The sequence below is a fragment of the Entelurus aequoreus genome, linkage group LG03 (assembly GCF_033978785.1).
Source record: "Entelurus aequoreus isolate RoL-2023_Sb linkage group LG03, RoL_Eaeq_v1.1, whole genome shotgun sequence".
NCBI classification, from domain to species: domain Eukaryota; kingdom Metazoa; phylum Chordata; class Actinopteri; order Syngnathiformes; family Syngnathidae; genus Entelurus; species Entelurus aequoreus.
The window spans coordinates 49,194,258-49,214,350 of NC_084733.1; the positions used below are offsets into that span (position 1 = coordinate 49,194,258).

The 20,093-nt window shown below is 42.1% G+C and overlaps 1 protein-coding gene across 1 annotated transcript in view; it reads left to right on the forward strand.

Annotated features, from left to right (window-relative positions):
• Window positions 1-20,093, forward strand: part of crim1 (cysteine rich transmembrane BMP regulator 1 (chordin-like)) — a 103,187-nt gene that overhangs the window by 20,367 nt on the left and 62,727 nt on the right. The window contains exons 4-5 of the mRNA XM_062042015.1: window positions 9,993-10,235; window positions 18,624-18,803. Of these exons, the coding sequence (XP_061897999.1) occupies window positions 9,993-10,235; window positions 18,624-18,803 (423 nt within the window). The remainder of the gene's footprint in view (window positions 1-9,992; window positions 10,236-18,623; window positions 18,804-20,093) is intronic.

Here is a 20,093-nt window from a genome sequence, read left to right on the forward strand (position 1 = left end):
ACAGGTGAGCTTCCTAATTTCCAACCAGGAGCAGTTGAGCAGATCAGCCCTCACAACAGGCACAAAGCAGCCACCTAACATGCCAGTAAAGGATTGGAACTAAGAAAATAAGAGCGCAAAAAGGAAATGCAAAACTAAGAAGAATATGAACAAATTCCAAAACTGTCATGCGGAATCACTACACCCTGGAGCCAACAAACATTGTGAGTGCCAGCATTTAATGAAGCCTGTAATAAGGAAGGTCATTTGTAATTTATAGTTGTTTAACACGGATTTGTACATGTAAAAGGATAATTATTTGAAAAATGTAATGTAGTGATTGGAAGGTATGAGTGATGTTGGGTAGTTGGAATCTACGACTGACATGTATGTGGGTGCGGGCGAAAGAGGACAGCTGTGTGGAGATGACAGTCAAGCTTGTGAATATTTTTTTGCTGTGGTTTTCGGCCGACAGTAGCCTATTTGCAATAAAGACATTGTTAATTGACCACCTCCTCGTTGTCCTTACGTCTTGATAAACGCTACAGTATTTTTGTTAATATTGTTTGGTGTCTTGAACGAAAGTAATTGGATTAATATTATTTATTTTGGCATAATTGCTTTGGTTTTTGTTGGACCCTTTGGAATGGATGACTGATGAAATAAGAGGTACCACTATGTTTGTGTTCCGATACTAAAGACTACACAAACTAATTGATAAAACTGTAGATCATGTAGTAAGTATAGTATAAAAGCAGACTGTGTTTGACACCCCAAACATTTCCAAAATTTGTCCCTGCCGCAATCTTGTCCTCTTCTGGTTCACAAATCGATGACGTAATGTGGGTGCAAACGTTTGGTCGCTGGCAACATGGCGAAGAGACACTCCCACATGTCCGGAACTAGAGAGGATGTGATAAGTGTAAGGAGAGGAGGGGGTGGATGCAGACACAGGAAGATAGGAAATCACAAGTGAAGCCAAACATTTTGATGAGGTATTTCTGTCTGGGGTCTTTGCTTGGAAGGGTGGTGTTTGCTCATTTTACACTCAAGGAGAGTTTATATGTGTAATTCCTGATAAGGCAATTCAGACTGCTATTTGAAAGGAATTCCCCTCCTTTTGCCTGCAGATATCAATAAGCACAAACAATGTTTAGATGAGTCATACAATTGGCAGCACATAAGAGAGCCTTATCAGCCTCTCACAGATAACAATATGAGCAAATATACACTTCATGACATCAGCATTAGTTACAATCCAGAAAGATGCCAACAAGAGTGGATGTGCGGTAGTACCTTGTGTAAGCTTCACACTCCGACTTTCCAGCTAATTTGGGGCCCTACACAGAATTATATTTTCAATCTCTTTGTGCCTCAGACATTACAAGTCGGATTGACCGCGGTTGGCTAGCAACAAGGCGAGTCATTTAAACGGAGGGTGTAACTTCCCTTTAATTTTGTTGGTTAATAAACTATTTATCGATATAGTAAGAATCTTTATCCCAATAATTATCCCAATTCTTTCTTATTCTCTAATGTACTTGTGATATAAATGCATCTCAACAAACCACAGGACCTTGTTCTCTTTTCTTATTGGTAAAAAGAAGGTAAAACAGGAAGAACCTTCATTGTATAAATTAGTGCGCAAAACGATGCCAATGACCAAAACATTAAGCTAAAATAGGTATTTTTTAATGTTATCAAGAGGGCACTTAAAAGGTGAGTAAATTATCTTTTTTTACTCTGTGAAAAGGAGACGTTCTGCTATCAGACGGGATGCTAACTTAAACGCTAACTAATTGGTTGATTTAGCAATACCTGGTATGTCAAGAAAACCTAATTTGTTTATAGAGATGAAACAATAATCGGTATTAGTGATAAACTGATATAAAACTTAGTGTTAGCGTTTTAAATAAAAATGATCAGAAAACAAAGATTGATAACCACACTTTGATAAGCAACGTGAGGGTTCCTGGTTCGATCCCTAGCTTCTGCCATCTTAGTCACGTCTGTTGTGTACTTGAGCAAGACACTTCCCCTTGCTCCTGATGGGTCATGGTTAGGGCCTTGCATGGCAGCTCCCGCCATCAGTTTGTGAATGGGGTAATGTGGAAATGGTGCCAAAGCGCTTTGAGTACCTTGAAGGTAGAAAAGTGCTATACAAGTATGACCTATTTACCATTACCATTCATCGTTTAATTTACTGCATCATGAGTTTACCTTGATTAATTATGACCATTAGGTGTTGCCAAAAACAATTACAACTCCATTTCGATCATGCTGATTGGTGTCGGTCTCAGCCAATACTAAAGGCTCCAAAATCGTTATCTGAAGTTAAAAAGTTGTATTGCGACACCCATAAAACTTGGTTAAAAGGTTTCAGTGTGTATAAATATGTGTACACTGAACAAAAATATAAACACAACAGTTTGGTTTTTGCTCCCATTTTTCACGAGTTGAACTCAAAGATCTAAAACTTTTACTATATACACAAGACCTATTCCTCTCAAATATTGTTCACACTGTTTAAATCTTTGTTAGTGAGCACTTCTTCTTTGCCAAAATAATCCATCCCACCTCACAGGTGTGGCATATCAAAATGCTGATTAAACAGCATGATTATTGCGCATGTGTCCTTAGACTGCCCAGGATAAAAGGCCCCTCTGAAATGTGCGGTTTTATCACACAGCACAATGCCACAGATGCCGCAAGTTTTGAGGGAGCGTGCAGTTTGCATGCTGACTGCAGGAATGTCCACCAGAGCTGTTGCCTGTGAATTGAATGTTTATTTTCCCTTCAGTAAGCCATCTCCAAAGGCGTTTAAGAGAATTTGGTAGTACATCTAAAAGGCCTCACAACCGCAGACCATGTGTAACCACACCAGCCCAGGACCTTCACAACCAGCAGGTGCACGATCCAACCAGCAGGTCCATGATCGTCTGAGACCAGCCACCCGGACAGCTGCTGCAACAATTGGTTTGCTAACCAAATAATTTCTGCACAAACTATGAGAAACCGTCTCATGTCTGCATGCTTATCATCCTTCTCGTAACCGACTTGACTGGGCAAATGCTCACATTGGATGGCGCCTGGCACATTGGAGAGGTGTTCTCTTCACGGATCAATCCCGGTTTTCAGGGTTCAGGGCAGATGTCAGATTGTGTGTGTGGCGTTGTGTTGTGAATTGAGAGGCCAATGGTGGGGGTGGGGTTATGGTATGGGCAGGTGTATGTTATGGATAACAAACGCAAGTGCATTTGTATTGATGGCATTTTGAATGCACAGAGATACTGTAAATGAGATTCAGAGGCCAATTGTTGTGCCATTTACCCAAGATCATCACTTCATGTTGCAGCATGACAATGCACACCCCCATGTTGCAAGGATCTGTGCACAATTCTTGGAAGTTGAAAACATCCCAATTCTTGCATGGTAAGCCTACTCAACCGGACATGTCACCCATTGAGCATGTTTGGGATGCTGTGGATTGGCGTCTACGACAGGGTGTTTAAGTTCCTGCCAATATCCAGCAACTTGATGTGTTGCACTGCGTGAGGCAAATAGTGGTCACACCAGATACTGACTGCTTTTCTGACCCCCCCAGACTCTAATAAAGCAAAACTGCACATTTCAGAGTGGCCTTTTGTTGTGGGCAGCTTAAGGCACACCTGTGCAATAATCGTGTGGTTTAATCAGCATCTTGATATATCACACCTGTGAGGTGGGATGGATTATCTTGGCAAAGAAGTGCTCACGAACACAGATTTAGACAGATTTGTGAACAATATTTGAGAGAAATGGGTCTTTTGTGTATATGGTACATGTTTTAGATCTTTGAGTTCAATGAAAAATGGGAGCAAAAACAAAAGTGTTGCATTTACTGTATATTTTTGTTCGGTATAGTACCGCGATAATCATAACCGTGATCATTTTGGTCACAATATCCTTGATTTGAGATTTTCATATTGTTAATCCTTATTTGTTTTCTTTGCTTTCCGTCTTGAGTTGTGTGGACTATAGTTGAGTTTGATAACCGTGTTTATACCTGAACAAATGAACCACATCAAGTTGGAAAATCAGCCCGTAACTTGCCTGAATAAACTCAATTATTTTACCGATAATCTTATACATATTTCTCTGTAATGGAAGAGATCATTCCCAAATCCATACCTCTTTACTGCCTTCTGGGGGTTTTGTACTGTGTATATACGAGTGGTTCAACTGTGACGCCCTATATTTTAATTGCTCTCGAGATATAGATGTTGGGATCATGTGTGTCACAGTTGGCCTTCGCTTTAATAGCAGTCCTGCTCTTTGGTTGCCATTGGCCTCATCTCCTTTGTAATGCCGTTCTATCACGTTCATAAGCTTTTGGCCAAGATCTGAATTTCCCCTCCACTCGTACTTGCTGCAGCACACAGCAAACAATGCTGACTCTCCCAGTTGTAACTGCTTGGTGGCCCCAGAGCCACGCCCCTACACTTGTACACAAGCGACGGCCCTGATGTGTACCCTTTGTGGAGCAACTTTATAAAACCTGAGGACAGACCAGAACCCTGCGCAGGCCAGCTGGACTAAGACTGCCTTGTTTCCCTGCTGACTTGCTTCCAAAGTCAGTTGGTGAACAGAACTCACATTGTGTGCTTTTTTCCATGAGTAAACGAAGGCTGTCAACACAATCCTCCTCTGCCTGGCTCAAGCGCTCTGGATTGGGGAAATACTGCTTGCCTTGTGGCCTGGTTGGAAGTGAAGAAAACACCCATTTAGAAAGGATGTGTTTTTCTTTGCATTATTTACAAAAGAGTTCATTCTGTGGTAATGGTGCAATTTCCTTATCCCACCTTGTGGATGACTCTCATCTCTGGGTACCTGTAGAATTTATTTTTGCATGCCCATGACTGGTAGGCAGATTTATTTTTCAATTGGTGGAATTCTGTTTGCCAGCATAATACTGTACAAAAGCTTGAAATGTGATTCCTGCAAAGACACTTTATCAAGCATAACAAATCAGGCCTTTTGTGTATGTGCAAACATGGGTATGACCGCTATTATAATAGGAAAAAGGGATTCTAATTACAGCCATCTCTGCTCAGTGAGAGAACACAAACAGCACAGAAAAAAAATACATTCGCTGTTGACTTTTCCCATCCTCTATTGTGCTTGAAAATGTGCCAGACAGAAAATTATATTAATTGGACCTGCAGGGGAGGAACGCTTTTGCAAACGGATTTGATTTATTCTGTTCATTTGAATGACAATGTCGGGTCAGACAGCTGCTTTCCCAGTGCACTCTAACCCCAGCTATTATCAGCGTGAAAGTGCAATCAACATTCTCGGGGAGATGTACAATACAGGGAAAGTGTTTTTCAGTGCAGAACGAGATCATTCAAGGGCATTTTCTATGACTTAGAGCTGCATGAGGTTTTCATATGCAAAACCAATCTTCAACTGACGTTTAGCAGACAGTGTCAGACCGCATTGTAGGTAATCCATTTAGAATGTCCTAGATGTTTATTTAGGTCCAGCATTGAAATTAGGCCAAAATTAATTTCCCTAGTTTTCTATGACTCCTTTCAAAGTTTATCAATGAGAGCTTTGTGGCAAACCTCCCTGTTCCCAGGTGAAGCAGTACAGTAAAGATACCTCACACGCCTTCTCTATTTGGGCAAGGGCAAAAAAAAAACGTTTTTCCAAGCTTCAGTTTCATCTTTCAGTACCTTACCCACCGAACTACATACGCAGCAGTCATTGTCAAAAGGGGCAAAACATTAAAAACACCAACTTTTTTGTGAGTTGAAATACAACTTGTTTAGCTCTGGTAGCATTCAATATAAAATAGTGATAGGAATTTCAGCTATTTTATGGGAACTGGTTATTTTGGCCAGGCTCCCTAAAAAGAGCTTGTGTTCTAACAAAAAATGCTCCCCATTTGCGTTTGTTTTTCATACAAAAGTTCCACCGGATTATAAAGCGCATTATAGGGATTATATTATCATTTTAATATGTAATAGTGGTTCTTTGGTCAAAATAGATTGTTTTACAGACCATCTTTAAGTCGCTTTCTGACCGTCTCTTCAGGATACGCTGTTTTGTGGGCGGTCTTATTTACGTGGCGCCACTTCGACAGCGTCTTCTCCCGATCATCTTTGTTGTACCGGTAGTTTTTAGCACGTTTACTGACTCTAAGTCAGAACTGTACGCTACTTTGTATTAAAATTGGCAACAGCGGTGGCTGAATGCCCCACAACAAAAGGATAGAAAAAAAGGATCTTATTGACTGCAGAGCGGTGTACAATGGCGGACGCGTGCACATTTTCTGGACATATGCCGATCCCAAATTCACAACAGCAAGAACCAATAAGTAAGAATAGTTGGTTTTGCATACTGGGTTGAAACAAAACACCAGATAATAGGGGCCATTTTGGGGTCCTTAAACGCACACCATAATAATACCCGTATGATGTACAGTACGTCTGACTACGGTAGCTGTAATGTTCCGACAATCTATCAAGCTTACCAAAGTCATACTAAAACATTCTGACAGATTTTTGAGCGCTGTGTGTAATGTTCTATATTCTCAATGAAACTTCAAAGTTTTTATGTTACTTGCTAACCTGTACTTGCTAGTCATTTAGTGAACAGGGGGTGTCAACCTGCAGTCCACACGTATCTCTTGTGTTTGACTGCCATCTACTGGTCACACTCATATTTACACCATGTACCAAATAAAATTGCTTCGAGGTCAGAAAGCACAACCAGAATAAATCCATACATTAGGCGCACTGGGCTATGAGGCACACTGTCAATTTTTGAGAAAATGTAAGGATTTTAAGTGCACCTTTAAAGTCTGGCAAGCTTCTCGTTGAATTTTTGACCACTACTTGTTGGTCACAAAAAACATTCATGAAGTTTGGTTCTTTTATGAATTTATTATGGGTCTACTGAAAATGTGACCAAATCTGCTGGGTCAAAAGTATATATACAGCAATGTTAATATTTGGTTACATGTCCCTTGGAAAGTTTCACTGCAATAAGGCGCTTTTGGTAGCCATCCACAAGCTTCTGGCAAGCTTCTGGTTGAATGTTTGACCACCCCTCTTGACAAAATTGGTGCAGTTCAGCTAAATTGGTTGGTTTTCTGACATGGACTTGTTTCTTCAGCATTGTCCACACATTTAAGTCAGGACTTTGGGAAGGCCATTCTAAAACCTTAATTCTAGCCTGATTTAGCCATTCTTTTACCACTATTGACCTGTGTTTGCTGTCATTGTCCTGTTGGAACACCCAACTGCGCCCAAGACCCAACCTCCGGGCTGATGATTTTAGGTTGTCCTGAAGAATTTGGAGGTAAACCTCCTTTTTCATTGTCCCATTTAAAGCACCAGTTCCATTGGCAGAAAAACAGGCCCAGAGCATAATACTACCACCACCATGCTTGATTGTAGGCCTCACCTTTTCTCCACCAAACAAATTGCTGGGTATTGTGGCCAAACAGCTCAATTTTTGTTTCATCTGACCACAGAACTTTCCTCCAAAAGGTCTTATCTTTGTCCATGTGATGTCTGATGAAACCAAAATTTAGCTATTTGGCCACAATACCCAGCAATATATTTGGAGGAGAAAAGGTGAGGCCTATAATCCCAGGAACACCATTCCCACCGTCAAGCATGTGCCTGTTTTTCTGCCAATGGAACTGGTGCTTTAAATGGGACAATGGAAAAAGAGGATTACCTCCAAATACTTCAAGACAACCTAAAATCATCAGCCCGAAGGTTGGGTCTTGGGCGCTGTTGGGTGTTCTAACAGGACAATGACCCCAAACACATGAACAAAAGTGGTTAACAGAATGGCTAAATCAGGCTAGAATTAAGGTTTTAGAATGGCCTTCCCAAAATCCTGACTTAAACGTGTGGACAATGCTGAAGAAACAAGTCCATGTCAGAAAACCAACACATTTAGCTGAACTGCACCAATTTTGTCAAGAGGAGTGGTCAAACATTCCACCAGAAGCTTGCCAGAAGCTTGTGGATGGCTACCAAACGCGCCTTATTGCACTGAAACTTTCCAAAGGACATGTAACCAAATATTAACATTGCTGTATATGTACTTTTGACCCAGCAGATTTGGTCACATTTTCAGTAGACTGATAATAAATTCATAAAAGAACCAAACTTCATGAATGTTTTTTGTGACCAACAAGTAATGGTCAAAAATTCATGACAATAAGGAAGAGCAAGGGTGAAAAGATGCAACCCTGTCTCACCAATACTGGATTGGATCAGCGCCATCCCTATGTGTACCCGCTACCTGCCCCTTCCGCTCAGCCTCAACAAGTATGGCTCATTCACTTCAAAGACTTTGACCATTTGCAAATGACCCATGCCTAGTGTGTACACTCAAATATGCAAAGTTTAGGCTTAACCGTCCCAGAGTTAGAATGCATAGATAGTTTTATCTCAATAGAAACTTCATCTTAAACTTTCATAGTTTCAGGTCATTAGGCTTGAATATTCTCTCCTATTTTTGTTGCTAATCTTAAACATTTTTAAGGTTCCAGGTCATCAGGCTTGAATATTCTTTCATTTTGTTGCCCCATTTTGTTGGCAGAGCCAAGGAGGCCCCATTCTTTAAATGCAAGGACGAGGCGCATCCTCAGATGGAGTCATGTTTCAGCATGGAGCCAACAGACTGAGCATTCTGCAATCTGGGAAGCTCATTAACTAGAAATGCAACCAAAACCCCCAAAATTCTTATGAAACATCAACTCTCACAAACAATATAAATGTAAACAAAAATTATTGTATATTGTAATAATGTCACTTGTATTAAGGGCATCAGTGTTGACACATTCCATGCGTTAAAAAGTTATCAAGTATTTAAGTAAGCAATTATTTGGATTTTGCTCATCCATTATTTTTGCTTCTGTTAAGATGCCGTTCCAGGTTTCCTCAAATATTTATGCAATAGACTTTCAGGAACAGATTGGAAATTGTTTCATGAAGTGATAGGAGATTATAGGACAAGGCATGAGACTGTGTACACCAACCCTGCCGCTCTTCTGCCTATGCTGTATACATTGCAGTGGCACTGAGGACCAGAATAGATGTGATGTCCCTTTGGTTAAGGTAATCCAATCTTTGTAAGGTAGATTCAATTCTGCAACAATGTTGGTACAGAGGGGCCTTCCACTTTTCTTTTCCAGACCAGGCTCCAAAATACATCCCTCGAGCCCCTTTTTCCCAGATTTCCAGTAGCCCAGCACCCATTTCCCCTCTAACAAGGAGTATCAGAGCTATTATGTTGGCTCTGCTGAATGTATAGAACAACACATGCCAAATGAAGGGGAGAAGGGAGAAGAAGAAAAGCTCTGTTAAGGAGCTGTTTGGATTGCGATCCAGTCCAGCCATGCTGGGTGGGATCCGAGCCCTTCAGACGGGATATGCGAAGGCCTTGTCACGTCTAAAGTAGCACTTTGACAGGACGCTGTAAAGCTGTCGCAGACTAAAGTGGGGATCTAATGACTGTGCGCAGGGTTTGTGTTGGATGACTGTGTGAACTTGGCTTTTAGGCCGAAACACGAGTAGCACCGTTGCAGTTCTGCTGACTGACTATGAGGTGTAACACAGCCAACAATTGTGTACACGTCAAAAATGTTTGAATTTAATTTTATATTAGGTGTTTAAAAGGAGGCAAAACTTAAAGTTCTTACCCCATGCTAGCAATGTTTTAATGTGTACAGGTACATGTATGTTGCAATGTACATATAACGGGGACATATTTTTGCATGTTTTGACACTTAATCCAAATTTAATCCAGATTTAGTTTTTGACAGCAAGTTGAATTAGTTGTTTTCCACGTCACAATTCTGGATCTGGATCTATTACAATCCTAGATTACAAGAGTTTAATTATTGATGTTGGAGGTGAACAATGTTAAATGTTTCCATGCAGAGGACTTCTCATCATGTTAATCATGCATGCTTACATCCACCTGTATCTGTGTGTCTTTTTCAGAAGAGCTAAAATGTGCCCGAGTGACCTGCACTGCTGTCCAGGTTCCTTCCTGCCCCAAAGGCTCTGTTTTGACCAAGAGCTATACCCCCCCTGCTGGTTGCTGCCCTTCTATCCTACCGCAGTGCACCTGTGACCTCCGGGCCTGCCACTATCCCCAGTGCCCAAGCGGTCAGCGTGCTTTGCCGCTCAGCAAGGCCAGCGGTCAGCCTGGCGACTGCTGTGATGTCGTTGAATGCCAGAAAGGTGATTGTACCCAACTGCACACTACACAAAGCATCCAGCCGCTTTCCCACTGCGGGTTGTGGTTATGGCCTTAGCGGTAAGGCAATTATTCCCTCATGCTTTCCCAATAGACACAGTCGCCGATTGGAAAGTATTTTATGACAAACTAAGTCTACAGTTGAAGCTTTGAAGTGAAAATAGTTGACCACTCTTAACAGTAAAACCATAAATTGTGTATTCAACCTTAATTGATGATGCATGCTGGACACATGTAAGGAAGTGTAGATGGAGGGTTCCTGCTTGAAAGGCGAGTTGTCCTCACATAAAGACTTCACGCGACTTACTTGCAGTGGGGCTTTCTCCTTTTATTATAATTGTCGACAGAGATGTTAACAGTTTTTTTGAGTTTTATAGACATTATTTTCCTCTTTTGCTTGCCATCACTTGTGAGATTAAGACTGAGAAACTGTGTTGGCCCCTAATACAGTCTGGGGTTCTGTGGCTTGCTCAATGGTATATCAACACTGTTCTGAAAAGATTTTAACCAGTCCCAGACCTAGTGATGGACACCGAATTCGGTACTTTTATAGGTACCGACCATTGATCCATGTAAAATCAAACAGTGCCATATTTTGATACCTTTGCTGAAAGTGAACAGGCTCAAACATTTGGTGGGGAAACAATCACTCAAGCAGTACTCAAAGCGGACCCAGCCAAACTTCATCTAGGTAATGTTAAAATTTTCGGTGTCAACAAAGCAAGCACGCTTGATAGAAAACATTCAAATGTAGAAATAAAGCTACACTTTTCCAAAATGCACTAGCTTGATGCTAATTTATGCTAATTGGATTTGCGATAGACATGATACCAATTAACATTAGTGAGTTTACATGGTGATTTCAACACTCCAAATGTGTTTAATGGAAACTACAACTCAGATGCAGTGTCACATAAATAAAATACTTAGGCCATGTCCACACAAACACGGATATCAACCTAATAAATGCATACTTATCTCTTCATTTAGGCTTCTAGTCCAGACACAAACACAGACTTTTGCAAACGCTGGCAAGGTGAAGAGTCCCAAAACTCTCCGTTTAGTGTGTGCGTGTACACGGCTCATACGAAGACTGGTCTGATGACGTCACGGTTGTGCGCTGTCATTTCCAAAGCTCAACAACACTGCATCACTGGCTTTAAACACACTGGCAGATCATTTACTGTTGGTTTGAAGGTAAACATGCTGCTGCTTTCACTCTACATTGATAAAAAAGACTCATCAAAATGGGATTTACGACACTCCCACGAGTGCTAATGACAGTCAGCTGTTTTAAAAATGACCGCTGTTGGAGCTCCAGCTGATTGGACAACTTTGACAAGCAAGACTTTTTGCTTTGTGTTATAAGAACTGTACAATACATCATGTTTTAATCCTTATTTAACAACAGATCATGAAGTTAACTTGCATGCGCCCAAGCAACTTAAAAAAGACATAATGTATCCTGGGCTATTTGTTAGTGTGTATTAATGTTAAAGACAATATACATTCATATACTTAATTGTACTTAGTCATTGCAGATGAAACTATCCGTGTTGGTATGGACATGGCCTTACAGTACAAACACTTTGTAGGACCCAAATAGAAGACAAGACCGTATCCACTCGACGTCCTTTGCACCGATCACTAAACCATTGGGTTTAGTTTTTTTCTTGACTTGATGTGGGATCTAAGCTGAGGATGTTGTTACGGCTTGTGCAGCCCTTTGAGACATTTGTGATTAAGGGCTATATTAGTGAACTTTGATTGATTCTTTCTCATTTTGTCCACCAAATGTTTTATGCTGTGTGTGAATGCACAAAGGTTGTTTGATTGATAGAAACTCAATTGCAAAGACTACATCCTGGCTAAGGCAGCACATCGTAATCTATACATAAGATTACTGCCATCTAAAGTCTTGGAATTGCAGCCGCATGCAAAGTCTCAATATGATACTGTACAGTACTTGTAAATAACACACATAACTGTAAGAAAACGGCGTGGTGAAAATGGTAAAGCGGCCGTGCCAGCAACTTGAGGGTTCCAGGTTCGATTCCAGCTGTCGCCTCCCTATTCACAACTGTTGTGTTCTGGGGCACGACACTACACCCTTGCTCCTGATGGGTGGTGGTTAGCGCCTTGCATGGCAGCTTCCACCATCAGTGTGTGAATGTGTGTGAATGTCATGTAAATATGTGATTACAGACCATTTAGAAATAAAACAAAATAACTGGACAGCATAGATCAGTGTTAAATGTTTTAAAAAAGTGAAATTTGTTTTAAATAACTAACATTTTCTAAGACATTTGAAGTAGCGAAAATTGGTACTATTAAAGTACAGCACCAATTCCCATGTACCGGGAATTGGTATTTTATCAATTCAAGCGTGAAAGGTACCCATCCTTGCCCAGACTTCCAATTTGTCTCTTGTTGGTTCAATGACTGCTTTTAAGTCCTTGATGCGCTCTCCAGATTAATTTTACCTGCTGTTAAAAAAACAGGATGCTACCTTATAAGATGGGTCCAAAAAATCTAGGATATTTTGTCCATCTGTCTATGAATGTTCTCATTCATCCAGGTCATTGTCACCTCCGGGTATTCAATCGATCGCAACTGGACTGTTTGTTTTGTCTTAGAAGACGTTTCGCCTCTCATCCGAGTAGGCTTCTTCAGTTCGTGCTCATAGACTTAGATTGGCCAGATCTCGTCTGTTCATCTAGTTTACTAAACTTTAACTATGGTTAATCTTGGTCACAGAGGTAGTTATCATATTATAAAATGTTACCATTTTTTTCCAATTCTGTTATGAGTATGTTTCAAGTTGCTCACATAACAGAATCACACACTTGGAGCAGTGTACTTCCTGAAAAATAAGTTAAAATGGAATCAGCTGCGGGCAGCACAGTGGAACAGGGGTTAGTACGTGTGCCTCACAATACGAAGGTCCTGGGTTCGATCCTGGGCTCGAGATCTTTCTGTGTGGAGTTTGCATGTTCTCCCCGTTACTGCGTGGGTTCCCTCCGGGTACTCCGGCTTCCTCCCACCTCCAAAGACGTGCACTAAATTGGCCCTAGTGAATGAATGTAAGTGCGAATGTTGTCTATCTGTTTTGGCCCTGCGATGAGGTGGCGACTTGTCCAGGGTGTACCCCTCCTTCCGCCCATGTGCAGCTGGGATTGGCTCCAGCACCCCCGCGACCCCATAAGGGACATGCGGTAGAAAATGGATGGATGGATGGAATCAGCTGCCTTAGCAAAAGCCTGGAATGAGAGCCAAGAACTTTGTCTGTATTCAGAATCAGAATAGTTTTTATTGCCATTGTTTGAGAACGGGTTCACAAACTAGGAATTTTTCTTGGTGCAATCGTGCAACATAAAACACATATAACACATATTTGGTATAAAAAGAGCTGTGACTGAGCTATCAGACTTAGAAGGGATTCAAGGAATTCAAGGAGCTGCTGTTAGGAGTTCTTGTTCATTTGCCTGATGGCCGAGGGGAAAAAACTGTTCAGGTGGCGGGAGGTGTGGGTCTGGATGGAGCGTAGTCTCCTGCCTGAGGGGAGAGGGGAGAATAGTGTGTGTCCAGGGTGAGAAGAGTCAGCTGTGATCCGACCCACACGCCTCCTGGTCCTGGAGGAGAACGAGTCCTGGAGGGATGGGAGCTTGCAGCCAATCACCTTCTCCGCAGCACGTAAGATGCGTTGCAGTCTATTCTTATCCTGGACTGTGGCGCCGGGGAACCACACTGTGATGGAGGAGGTCAGGATGGACTCTATGATGGCTGAGTAAAACTGCACCAGTATCTCGGTCGGCACCTTAAGTTTCCTCAGCTGCCGCAGGAAGTACATCCTCTGCTGGGCCTTCTTGATGAGGGAGCTGATGGTCAGCTCCCACTTGAGGTCCTGGGTGATGGTGGTGCCCAAGAAACGGAAGGAGTCCACAATGGGGACGGGGGTGGGAGAGTCAATCAGGGTGAGGGGGGATGGTGGGGCTGTGACTTTCCTGAAGTCCATGATCATCTCCACTGTTTTCTGGGCGTTCAGCTCCAGGTTATTGAGGCTGCACCAGGACGTCAGCCGGTCTACCTCTCTCCTGTAGGCGGACTCATCGCCATTCGAGATGAGCCCGATGAGGGTGGTGTCATCCGCAAACTTGAGCAGTTTTACGGATTGGTGACTAGAGGTGCAGCAGTTTGCATACAGGGAGAAGAGCCAGGGGGAGAGTACACAGCCCTGAGGAGTACCAGTGTTTGTGGTTCGACTGTCCGAGACAATCTTCCCCAGCCTTACGTGCTGTCTTCGGTCTGTCAGGAAGTCATTAATCCAACTGCAGAGGGAGTCGGGCACGCTGAGCTGGTAGAGCTTGTCTCGTAGCAGTCCAGGGAGGATGGTGTTGAAGGCAGAGCTGAAGTCCACAAACAGGATCCTAGCATAGGTTCCTGGGGAGTCCAGATGCTCCAGGATGAAGTGGAGGGCCAGGTTCACTGCATCATCCACAGACCTGTTGGCTCTGTAGGCAAACTGCAGTGGGTCCAGGAGGGGGGCGGTGATGTCCTTGAGGTGGGGCAGGACCAAGCGCTCAAAGGACTTCATGACCACAGACGTCAGCGCGACCGGCCTGTAGTCATTTAGTCCTGTGATCCGTGCTTTCTTGGGGACAGGGACAATGGTAGAGGTCTTAAAGCAGGACGGCACGCGGCATAGCTCCAGAGAGGTGTTAAAAATGTCAGTGAAGACAGGAGCCAGCTGGTCCGCACAGTGTCTGAGAGTGGAGGGGGAGACACCATCCGGCCCGGGGGCCTTCCGCGTATTCAGCTTCAAGAACTGCCGGCGTACATCCTCTTCTTTAATGGAGAGGGTCTTTACAGTCTTATTGTGTTTTTGGAGTCCCATTCCCATTACTGTTTAGGATCCTTGGGTGTCTTTCAATGGTATGCAAGCTTATACTTTTTGTGAGTTAACCTTTTGATGAAAGCTGTCAAATCTTCAGTAGGAGGGAGCACTTGATCAAGGAGCATTTGGAGAATGAATAAAAAAAAATAAAAACAGTTCAAGCACAACACAAATCTTATGTCAGGTTTTTCAAGAAAGTGCTGTAATCAGTCTTGAATAGATTTGACAAAGATTAATGGTTCAAGCAATTCCCTGTTTAGACTATGACATTTTCTCTATAATGTTCATCCAGTAAATGAGTGGCTCAGATATCTCTCTGAGAGATTTTTCTGCTCTTTGTGAAGCTTTTTTACAACACAGAATCACAATATTGAAAATTCAGTCATGGAAGTGAAGTCCTGCTTTATGTTACCAGCCCCAGGAGAGTCAATGACATGTGCTAGTGTTATGTTTGCTCTGTGCTCCCAAAAAATATTCACTGTTGTACCAACAGAACAAATTCCCATTCTGGCCCTTCCACATGTATAAATGAGTGCCGTGTCCTGGAATTAATGGACTTAACAAGTTCAGTGACCAGAAAAAGTGCTTATACTATGAATTTTCTCAACAGAAGTGCAGTGTCAAAGGGTTCCTGTCTGGTCACACGTCCAGAGGGAAAAGGTTCAACAGTTCATTGATGGGAATGCTTTTTATGTGTTCCATTCTGCCAGCCCGGAGCGTAATCGAGTCCGGCAGGCTGGCGGTGGCTGAATGGTTGCCATGGGGGCCAAGGGATCAGTGTTTTGATAACAAGTGTCGGCTGCTCTTTGTGCGTTAGGCTTGATGCCTTTTGTGCAGCCTTTACTGTCTGTTAGTGCATGCATGCCTGAGTGTAATGACACAAAGTTCCATAGACACACAGCGAAACTTGGTGTCACAGAGACCAAAAAAATGTATTTAATTACATTAAACAATGAAAAAAGATTGCCTTTTGATGCTTTTAGGATTTTCTTCTGCCTAGCAAACTCGTTGCCAATTTCCAGCACACCAATGATTAGCAGTCAGTAGGGGTGTAACAGTACGTGCATTTGTATTGAACCGTTTCGGTAAGGGGGGTTCGGTTCGAAGGTGTACCAAACGAGTACACATGCTAGCAGCGACCGGGCTAGGACAACATGTAAAAGCCAGAGCTGGAAGACCCTCCTGCCTCGTTAAGATCTCCCGTTTGGGAACACTTTGGCTGCGCGATACAACAATGGAGGACGGAGGTTTCACCCTTCACTCTACCCGGCAGTGGGTCTCCACAGCTTTTATATATGTTGACCACATTAACCCTGGCAATGGTCCCTGTGTGTATATGTATGTTATGCCATTGTTTACAAATTTGGTAAATAAATAACCACAAAATGTATATTTTCTTGTTTTCTTACTGTACCAAAAATGAACCGAACCGTGACCTCTAAACCGAGGTACGTACCGAACCGAACTTTTTGTGTACCGTTAGTCAGTATAATTTGTTAAGATTTGCAAGCAATGAAGACATTTTTGTAACTCTCTGACCTTTTAACCTTAGCTACCGTAGTCATTGTTGATAAATATTTTTATGCAGAAATGCGACCTCCAGTGTTGACGAGAAATCTCTGAAGACCGAGGCTTTGCAGATTCTTAGAATCAAACACAACATGCTGTTATTGTCACATTGCATCCACTTTGGAGGGAGTCACATGTTTCCATTGCCCACTTGGCTGGGAGTGTGTCCCACTTGGCTGTGGGTTTGTCCGGGTTGGAGTGCTGCAATGACACTATGTTCCACCTGTTTTGAGAGTTGTTCATTGTTTGCTTGAATGAGGACTTTGAGTGATTGGAAAAGAGCAGATGACTGAAGTTACTGATGTTTGGCACATCTTTGGCTATGGGTGTAGAGCAGGAAAACATGTGTTTTCTTGAGATTTATGTCTTTGTTGAGCAAGCAGGGTGAGCTCACCAAGATAATTGCTCTCAAGGAACTGCATGTGAGTTTGCTACAACTATGCAGAACATGGATAATGGTAGTCACAAAATTTACTTTACAACTGATTGGCACTGATTTAAAAACATTGCTTACAGCTTTGAAGCGTGACTATACAGGTACATATTAACCCTGATCACCCTGTACACAGTGTGACTGATATTGTTTCGGTTCAGTTCAGTACAATGCATATTTTTCTGTGTTTTCATTGTAAATATACAACCTTTTATGCTCCCACGTTCAGCACCCTTTTGTTGGACGAGTGGTTGTCGTACACACAACACAGTTGGGGGTTTACCTTCTTAATTTTTGATTCATTAGATGATTGCCCATGTTTCACCCCATGGTGGAAATGTCAGCCTAATCGGGATTTCCCAGTCTAAAACTGTAAGTTGACAACATTAAACACTTGGTTGGAATGTGACTTTGATGGCAAAATTGCATGTATATTGTGTATCAAGCCAAGCTCTACTTTAACGCAGCTTGTGATTAAACACAAAGCATGGGTGGACTAAAGACCCTGTTGCGTTGTTTCAGGGATTAGCATTAACAAACACGACATAAATCACACTTGAGCATCCCCTCATTTGATTTCCTGTGGCTTTGCCATTTTGATTTCCGGAAGTCAAAGCGTTTTCTCTGCATGGTTTTGCAGCACGTGAAGCGAGACCGCTGCAAATGTGAGTGAGAAAGTGATTAAAGAGGGCTCAGTTAAAAAATCCCCAATGAGCTCCAGTTTACCAGAGAACCAGCTTTGTACCAAAGTGCAGTCCTGGTGACATTGGGAACAGAGGCTCACAAGTGGAGACATTTTGGAGTCCATTTGCTGCTTTAAATTACTGGCTTCACATCTGTTTGCGTCTGTGCATTTACATTTACCAACAAACGGAGTGCAAAATTGTGACTTGAGAGTGGTCTTGCATTACAGCACATCCCTGCAGTCTGAGTGTATCTGTTGCTGTGTGGTCCGTTCAGTTCATGCACTGATGAGTCACCCAAATGCATTCGATGTCTCATGTTGGAGTGGGTCTTGTTTTTCCTCAACACTCATCACTGTGGAATCTTTAACTATGGCTTTTGGGGTCCGTGAGATCCGTACGTAAAAACAAATCTTACTCAGTTTTCCAAAGGTGGTGTCCCAAAGCCAATTTTATATCGCATAGAGCTTCTAAGACCGGAATGATTGACTCCACCTGCCGCCAGTGCACGAGGCCACTTTCAGCCAAAACCTCACAATCACTTTTTTTCTTTTGCTCTGTACCACAAACACTTTTTCAAAGCTTAATAGATCCCTGTGAAATTCCTTCCCATTCTGGGTTCATTGTCTAATACACACCATCTCACTCTTCTCACATGGGTAACCTCAGCCAGCCGTGTTCCTTCAGTGCCAACAGAGGACAATGAAAGATTGTATACTGCACTAGTGATGACAACTCACCAGTTGAGGTCATTTTAAATTAATTACATTTCCTTGCTTTTTTCCCCCGTTAGTCTCCCCAAAGTGTATTCACAACGGGAAGGAGTTTTCTGATGGGGACGTGTATCGCATGAACCCCTGCTGGTTGTGTCAGTGCCGGGGAGGAATCTCCTTCTGTTCCAAGGCTGAGTGTGCCGAGCTTGACTGTGAGAACTTCTACATTCCTGAGGGCGAGTGCTGCCCTGTCTGCATAGGTACGTTCCTATCAGCACACACACTAGATAAAACATATAGTACTGAAGTATGTTTAGTCTCGAAATGTTTTTTTTAATTTTGACAACATACAACAATACAGTGGCATGTTGCCAAATTATTCTGTTTTCAATTCCAGCTCAGACCCATCTTTGTGGAGTTCATGTGTTCTCCCTGTGCTTGTGTGAGTTTACTCCAGGTAGTCCAGTTTCTTCCTACTGTCCAAAAACATGCATTATAATTACATGTTAGATTATTGGAGACACTAAATGGCACGAGGCTGTGAATTTCTGTTTGCCTCTATATGCCCTATGATTGACTGGCAACTGGCTAATACTGGGTATGCAGTAAAAAAAGGATGAATGAGCAAAGACAAACCTTCTCCAGGACCCCATAACAAAAAATAAGTGATTAAACACAGGATTAAAGTAACATATTAACACTCCTGGCAATAATGGTGTAGAAATGAGTTGGTCAACGTTGATCTTAAAATTTAAAAACAATTCAGTGTAGTAATCCTAAAGGGGTCATATTATGCAAAACATACTTTTCTTACCTGTTTGCACCTGTTTTGTGTGTCCCGGTAAGTACTGAAAACTTGAAATAATGGATTAACATTAAGAAAACTATTTTGCCGTGTTCCGGAAGAGGCGTTTGGAATTTGCCCCAACTTGTGACGTTTCACAATATTTGACGTTAGCAGATATCGCCATACATTGTAGAGGTTTACTGGAAGACGTGTGTGCGAGCACACCATTTTTATTTTCACGAGTGGTGTTGAAGTCCTAACACAAATACAGTATTTCTGTACACGGTGTGACCCGATGACAAAAACATTTCTGTCAAGGATTTATCCAGAAGTAAATTTACCCACAGAAACAATAGATACAATTTATGACAAGGATAGATACAATGAATATGTAACTCCAGTAACCGTACCGTATAGATATAATTTCTAATGGTACATTAGCATGTAGCATTGCATGTACAATAGTATAGCTTACCCAAACTACATGAGCTAAACAGGGTACGTAGAATGCAAAGTCACTTCAAATAAGGAGACAGACATATATACTTAAAGCTTTATGGACTGAAGGGCGATGAAATAAATAAGCAAACCCTTTAGATGGCTTTATCCCCTTGGTTCTGAAGTTCTTTTTTTCTCTATCCTCTCACTGTTGGCCAGACTGGCTTGTACATGTTCAATAAATTTATATAATCATCTGTGCTTGCCATTTCTAATAAAAAGTAGCGTAATGTTGTAATTTCTATTTTTTGGTAGACTCTGTACC